At 28.5% G+C, this 8,390-nt stretch overlaps 1 protein-coding gene across 2 annotated transcripts; it reads right to left on the minus strand.

Moving 5' to 3' along the window:
- On the minus strand, window positions 1-8,390 carry LOC100164283 (TGF-beta receptor type-1). 2 transcript variants are annotated; one of them, XM_001942982.5, is made up of 10 exons: window positions 8,199-8,390; window positions 7,908-8,116; window positions 7,716-7,827; window positions 3,556-3,707; window positions 1,713-1,964; window positions 1,417-1,647; window positions 1,189-1,356; window positions 948-1,120; window positions 458-697; window positions 1-389 (listed from the first exon to the last, which is right to left on the minus strand). In XM_001942982.5, exons 2-10 carry the CDS (start codon window positions 7,999-8,001, stop codon window positions 252-254), a joined length of 1,560 nt encoding a protein of 519 aa, XP_001943017.2. In that variant the 5' UTR covers window positions 8,002-8,116; window positions 8,199-8,390; the 3' UTR covers window positions 1-251. The 2 variants fall into 2 exon arrangements, with proteins under 2 accessions (XP_001943017.2, XP_003245019.1); XM_003244971.4 differs by lacking the exon at window positions 3,556-3,707 and adding an exon at window positions 3,122-3,273 and having other exon boundaries at window positions 8,199-8,386.

An 8,390-nucleotide genomic window follows, 5' to 3' on the forward strand; every position in this document is an offset into this window, starting at 1 on the left:
CTCAAAAGTTTTGTTACGGTAACCAAGTATGATGATTACAAAAACACACAGTTAATAAGTACGTATTAGTTATTAAATATAAAATAGTTCCTATACCATCACATTTTTGAAGAATAAAATGGCACATACAATGTTTTAGGAGACTTCATAACCTATTAAACTTAAATTACATATCCAGAAATTGTAAACAATATGTTTGTAGATAATCTATTGGCAGCTAGAGGTTTATCTTTTAAGAGGTCATTAAGTCCTTAAATATTAATATTAATACTATGACTTTGCATGGCACCCAACGTGGCTAGAGTTTTTTTAATGCGTAATGCTGTAAGACGAGCAGATGCAGTATGGTACCAACATTCTTGCATTAATTTACTCATTGTTTGTAAACACTAAAATAAAATAATAAAAGACAAAACATTTTAATAAAGAAAATCTTATAATAACTTGTTTGTATTACCGGGTATGCATTCCATCTCTGTGGTATGGGTGGACGTTTCATTTCTAAACAAACAACTTTGCGCATTTCATCAATAGTAGGGTCAGATGGTACACTATCATAATATGGCAATTGATATTCTTCGTGTATGTTATCAACATAACATCTCCGTGTTACTTCCCAAAGTATTAAACCCAAAGCATAAATATCACCTCTTTTAAATGAATCAAAATGATTCATGTTGATCGTTTCTTCCAAAACCTATTCATGAAAATATAACATTAAGGAGGCTGCACAAAAATATATTGGTTGGATAAATAGTTATTGGTCCAATAAATTGAGTTACATAATATGATCAAAATAATAATGAACCCTGACTTCAGATTATTGAAACATTTTGAACCATTATGTGCTTCAAAATATAATAATATAAATAATGGTTTGTGCAATGATTTTAAAACATAAAACATTAAAGTATAAATTGTATAAATTAAATTTCTTAAAATATTACCTCTGGGGCCATATATCGTTTAGTGCCTACTCTGTGGTTTAATGGTATATCGACTGTATCCATAGAAGTATCATATCGTACAGCAAGTCCTAAATCACCAATAGCACAAGTTCCATTGGATTTAACTAAAATATTTTTTGATTTGAGATCTCGATGTGCAATGGCTGGTTTACCTGAAATTCATAAAATGCATTAGTTTTAAATATAAAATGTAAACAATGTAATTATAAATGTATGTTACCTTGAGTGCCAACAATTTCCATATGTAAATGAGCAAGACCAGTTGCTATAGACAGTGCTATACGAATCATTCCATTTGTATCTACTGTACTTCGGTTCAAAAAATCAAAAAGTGAACCATTTTCATGGTAATCAGTTATTAGCCATAATTGAGTCCAAGTGCCATTATCTAAAATTATTATTAGTTACAATAAAAACATAGATTATAATTAAGATGATCAGATTTCACCTTTATTATCAGCAGCAATAAATCCTAAAATATTATCATGTCTGAGCATAACTGTTTGGTATATCTCAGCTTCTCTAAACCATGACCGTTCTTCTCTAGATGAAAATATTTTTACAGCTACTTGTTCTCCTCGCCATTTTCCTTGCCATACTTCTCCAAAACGACCTTTACCAATAGGGACACCAAGTTGGATTTGACGAGCAATGCTTCTTTGAACCAAAAGTGGTAATCCTATAAAATTTGATACAAATTAAGCAATTTAAAATACACAAAATGATTATTTTGTGCATATAAACCTGATCCCGATCCACTAGTAGTCATTTCAATCATGTCTCTCAAAGAAACAGCTGCAGTTAAAATAGGTTGCTGATCAGCCGCTATGATTCGAGGGGTTCGTAGATATCTAATATTATGACGCTTAGTTGATCCAGCCCAAAAATTCATAATAAGCATGACAACAAGGCATACGACACCTATTGGGCCGGCTATTATAATAGCCAGTTCCCATTTGCCCAATCTCTCCTTTTTATGGTCATTCAATGAATCGTCTGTATTTAGACAGCATTTATGTATGAATAATACAAATTATAATATATAATAATGTATATTATAAGAAATATATATTATACTCTATTCAACTTAAGAAACGCAGTCTGCGGTGGCCAGTTTTTGATGGCGGTGGTTAAGTAACACCCATTGCTCCCCCCCCCCCATCCATGTGCACTAACGACACGTGAAAATAGACAAAGTATAGCATATTCACAGCAACGCACCGCACATGTGATTAATTAGTATAAAATACATTTTAAGTTAAGGCGCCTAGAGCCGATGCCATTTTGTCCTCAAAAATACACTCTGCGGGAATAACGATACCGTCTTGTAGAATCAACCAAATTTCATAATTTTTTTTTTAATTGCAAGAGGGAAATATTCTACAGCCCGCATTGATCCCTGTTTTTTTCAATATTTTATTCTAAAACTTTATAATATATCTAAAAAATACAAGATAAAAAGTATTTTTTTATAATTTTTTTAATACAATTATTTGAAATAAAATACAAAATCAGAGATTGATGCGGGCTGTAGGAAGTCTTCTTTCAGATAAAAAAATTGTCATCAAAATCCGACAATTCTACAAAGCTTGAGAATTATTCCCGTAAAGTCATTTCTTTCTATCAAACCCTATCAACCCCCTCCTAAATAAGTATCGAGTAGTAGATTAGTGGAAAGTCTTATAATTGAGGTGGCAACTAAAATATAAAATTTAATTTTGAAATTTTATAGAATTGTGGAAAATTTGAAAAACTGGCACCGGGACCCTAACTATTTACGTAAGTTGTCAACAATGAACTAATTAAATGTGATGCTCTCGCCAGCGGATTGTTCGAGGTCCGTGCTCGTAATGAATCCACGCCATCTGTGCAGAAGTCGGACAACGACTAAGTTTCTTAAGTTGAATAGAGTATAGTTATGTGCTTTGTGTATGTAAAATAATATGAATTATTTTTTTAATAATTTATTATTCTTTAAAAAAAAATTTAAAAACAATAGCAAAATTTATTAAATCAATTGGTTTCTTAAACATATTTATTTTGCAAAAATAGGTACATTAAGTATATATTATATAATATATTTTTTTATTAATTAAAATCCATGCAATAATTAGAAAAAAATATTATTTTAGAAAATAAAAAACAAATTCTACCTGGAAGCTTAATATGTAGTGTCGGCTTAAGATCTCGGTTACAAAAGTCATAATCTTTACAACACTCGGTTACAAATGAATCATTATGTTTTTTAATGTAATGACATATCAAAGGTTTTTCTCGTGGGATCACTATGTTATTCTCCAAACACCTAAAACGAGCACAGTTATCAAAGTTCAACGCGTTAATTAACACACAATACCTAAATGTTAGCCTACAGTTATTATTAGTTTAGTTGACAAAAATTATTTTAAAATAACAATAATAAATTATTTATTTATTAAAAAAACCGAACAAACAAACAAATATAAAAAAAATTAATGTTAAAATATTGATTTAAAAAGAATTTCTACCTTTAAATATTAATATTAGTTGGGAAAACCAAATAAACTCAACAACAATTACAAAGGGCACACATAAATTGTATATAGACCTGTAGGTTTAACTTCAACCAGTTTTGGGTATAGCCAACGATTGCAATAATCTCGATCCTGGCAACACGACACTGAGATTTCATCCAGAAACTTTCTTCGAAAACAAATATTTGGCTTTTCTGGTGGGAAAAACTGGTACTTGTGCAAGCAACTTAAAGCCAATTCCCAATACAAATTATTTAAAATATGCCTAATTATAAATACATTATAGGTACATAGGGTTTTATATTTTAAGTTGTGGTTATAATGTTATACCATGAAAAATACTAATTGTTTTGGTTGTGTTATAATTAAAACAGCAATAATAAATAAAGAGTTTAAAAATGTAATTATGATCCCTTCTTTTTTATACATACTCAAACTGTAAAATGTATATACATAAAAAATTTAACAACGATTCAAGAACTAGAAGTAAAAATAATTTACAAAATATAGAATAATTTGGAAATAAATTCAATAGAAGGCTGGGTTAAATCACTTAAATCATATAAATAAAGTTTTATGTCTGCTTAAAAGTTAAAATTAAAGCCACCTATCAGTAATTTAAATAAGATGAACTCATTGTGAAAAGTGAAAACAATACCAAATTATAAGGAAAAAAATGTAGACAGAATATGGTTTATATGGAAGTAACCTAGATTTGTCTACACATTAATTTTTGGCTTGAAAATTAGTGGGTAGTTTTAAAGATTACTCATCCAAAAAAATGTTTATAATTTTTAATATATCTTTTAACATATAGGACAAGGCTTATAGGCAGTTCACAGAAATCAGAATAGTTAATACATACAACACAGAAACATATCTAGGGTTGGGCTTTATATTTTTTTTTTCATAGAGATGTAAAGGTAGCATTAACATTTTTCCTATAGAGTAAAAACTGTATACGCATATTTAATAATATAATATATCCTATAATCAGGGCTGTGAATTTATGGGAAAGTGCATTTTTTTTTTGGTGATTGTAAAACATAGCTTTGTAAGTACATAATTTGAATCATATAATTACAAATTCATCTATGAAACTTTTATTTTGCATATTTTTGCATTTTTTGACGTTTTCAGTTTTTTAGGTCATTTTTTCGCATTTTCAGGTCATATTTTTCTTTTTTAGTTCATTTTCTAGTATTTTTAATAAAGAGGAATGATTTAAAATTAAAAAATTTAATGGAAAAAAATACGGGACTTAATACAATTTGCAATATATCGAAAATTCTCGAGGGAACTGAACTGTCCAGAACGTCTCTCCCAGATGATCTCAGCTTTGATGACATGGCTTTTATGCGATATGCTCCTATTACGTCTGTAGATGTTGAAAGGAGTTTTTCGGCATTTAAAAATTTGTTTACAGACAATGGGCAGTAATTTTTATTTGAGAACATCAAACGAACACTTGTTGTCCAATGTAACAGTAAATACTAAAGGTAAATAACGGGGTAAATAAGGTACCCGAAAATAAATATCTTTAAGTTTGTTTTATTATTTTAACAAAATAAATACAAAAAAAATATTTTTTTTAATGTTTCAGGTGAATAGCATTAACTTAATGCAAATGTAAATTCAAATTCAATCAACATTTTTATTATTTTTTTTTTAATAAATAAACACTTTTTTGTACTAATGTTTAACTGATGACCTCATGAGCTAAAACATCGCAAATGTAAAAAAAAAAATGAAGACTTAAGTAAAATAAAAAATTGTAAAACAAAAATAATATGGGTATCATAAATTCTTCAATATTTCATTGATCCATGGTAAATACGGCATAAAACTACTAGGCTATGCAAAAATGCCGTATGTATCGTTGAAGATACGGCATATTGTCTTGTACATTGGAACTAAGTATAATTTTCGGCGTTTTGTCTAAGTAACCTGGACCAGTTTTTCCTCTAATAATATTGTCATTATTTTTGAAAGAACTTATAAAATTGCTTTTGCAAATAATAGTAAATTATAAAAAATAGGTAATATGTTTAAATATAATAATGTATCAAATAACTATATATGATATAATTTTATTATATCAGAAATTGTTACTAACTACATTTTAGCTAATGAACCAAGTATACCAATATTAAAGATCAACATAAAAAGTAAGATAGGTTAAATGTGGTTAAAAACCAATTTAACTATATTCATTTTAATTTCATTGCATTTTTCAGCTAAAATTACACATGAAGACATAAGTTTAAATAATTAAAATGTACAAAATATTATGATTTTAAGAAAATGCAAAAAAAAAAAAAGATTGTTCTTGAATGTTCTCCGATGACTTACAACATTTTAACTGATGAGGGAGAAGTATACTATATAAAATGTATATGATTTAAATTTAATAGAGCTATTGAAAACATGACATGATATACTAAGTATAATTTTGTAAGCTACAAAAAATTATTGATAGAACAGAACTAATCTAAATGATTAAAGAAAATTTCATGTATGAAAATGTTCTGTTAGATACATAGATACCTATTTAAAATATAATTGAGTTACAATTTATAAAGAAAATAAAATTTAGTGAATTTTGATTATATAATAATTAATATACAATGGAAATAAAAATTGTTAGTAATTAAGTTAACTTTAATTGTTTGTAAGGATATGAAATAGAAAAGCATGTAAATGAAAAACACAGCACAAGATAAAGTGACCGTTTTATTAGGCTATTGTCGCATCAAGCTCATGATGGTCCAAGATTTGGAGTATTATTGTTATAAATTTATAAGCAATGAAAAATTATTGCATTTTTAAAATGAACTCAATTATAAAATATATATTTTCTAAAAACTCATACACACAATTGGATTTCAGTATTATTTAATTATTTTTTGGGTAACTATTAATTATATTATCATTAGATATACATATCATATATTGGTAATAAAATGCACAAATGCAATAATCCAGTCAATGGGGCTCCAAAAAAGGCGTTGCCTTGCAAAAAATACTCAAGTTTTGAAACTTGGCGAAAAGTTTCGTTTGGCCCTTGGGGCCCTGATTGACCATAAAAAATATGCCATCCCAACATGATTGAATCATCTCAACTAATTCTTCATTATTTTATCTACAATTGGTGCCATTCCAACACTATAATTTCTTATTCTATATTCCCTAGTCACTCCACACATACACAGCCAAGTCAATGCATACAACATGACTAGGCTCACTACTGCTAATTAAATCTACCTACCTTTAAATTTCAATGATTTAAAAATATCTGATACATCTCTCCACATCATCCATCCGCACGGTCACACATAATTGTCATTCTGATACCATCCTAAATACTTAAACGTGTTCATCTTAGATACTGCATAATCTCTTGCCTTGCTCAAATCAACTTCTCAATTACTTCCTCCAAATTCATACACAATTGTCTCTGTTTTATTTCTACCTATCATAATTTCATCCTTTCCAGCGCAGTTTTCCAATCTTTCATTCACTTTTTCCAAATAACCAGTGGCATATACAAGGAGGAAGGGACATGGGTGTCAGATCCCCTGCCATTGGCTTTGGAGTGGATAATCTTCCACGTTGTGTTTGATGTGAATTTTATATCAATTCAAATTGTATTCATTGTTCCTAATTGTTAAATATTTTACTACTTAGGTAAAAAGTTTAAAGAGGGTGGGGGATTTTCCAATTGTTCCCTACCATTTAGCTATGTTGTTTCTACGGCACTGCAACTAACACAACAATATAACATAATTTGCAAACATCAAAAATGCCTTAATTTTTCCCATTACTAAGAAGGGCTCAATACTCAACTAAATGAAAATAATTATTTTTCAGTATAATTCCCATAGATGACTTAATATAAAGTCTTGCAATTTTTTGGTTCAAAACTTCTTTAAAAAAAAAAATTGTATGTACTTCCTTTAGAGAAAGAGGTACATTACTTCTGAACCTTAGTTAAAATATATATCATATAGTATATAAGTTTTAATTGATTTGATGAGCAAATATAAGCAAAACCAGTACTGGAAAATATAGTTGTCTAACTATTAATAATTTGAATGATTACATTATCTTTACCTATTATATAGTTCAGAGCTAAGTAATAACTTAAATTATTATTACTTATAGAAAATAATAATACATATTTTAGGACAAACATACTACATTACAAGTAAAAATGATTAAAAATCAAACTTACCGAGATGAATGACGAATAACACTTGTATCTTTTGATATACTCGTGAAACAATATCCATCGGTAACACAAGTGTAGTTTGAATCAGCGCATATGTCACAATAACATGATAAACCTATAATAACAAATAATCATAATTCATTATAATAAGTATTAAGTTGCAAAATTAATGACAATTTAAAAAAATGATTATACCATTTACAGAGTGACTGAATGTAAATAGAAAGCATACAGCCAGCAGCATACAAGTCTTTTTGGAAGACATTGAATATTGAAATATTGAATTCATCGCCGATTTTGCTGTTTGATCGCAGTTTTCAACTTGTGGTGCGATGATCGACTACAAGAGTAGGTACCATTGACTACATTTTCTTCTAACCGGATAAGGGCACATGGTTTAAAAACTGGTCGAAAAACAACACATTTCGAATTCCATTAAAATGTAAAGAGATAATGAATTTATTAAGTCGTAATATATAATCATACCAGTTTAATAAAAAAATTTGTTTATCAAGAACGTAACACCGTGTACACAGCACAGACCACACAGCAATACAGTATGTACTATACAGCAAACGAGTTTGTAATGCACTAATGTTTGTGGCGTTTGTGCTGTACAAAAACAAAATGTTAATGAAGTTATTGAAATTAGAAATTTAGGTACAAAACATACGACAG

This window comes from Acyrthosiphon pisum, chromosome A1 (assembly GCF_005508785.2).
Source record: "Acyrthosiphon pisum isolate AL4f chromosome A1, pea_aphid_22Mar2018_4r6ur, whole genome shotgun sequence".
Taxonomy (NCBI): Eukaryota; Metazoa; Arthropoda; class Insecta; order Hemiptera; family Aphididae; genus Acyrthosiphon; species Acyrthosiphon pisum.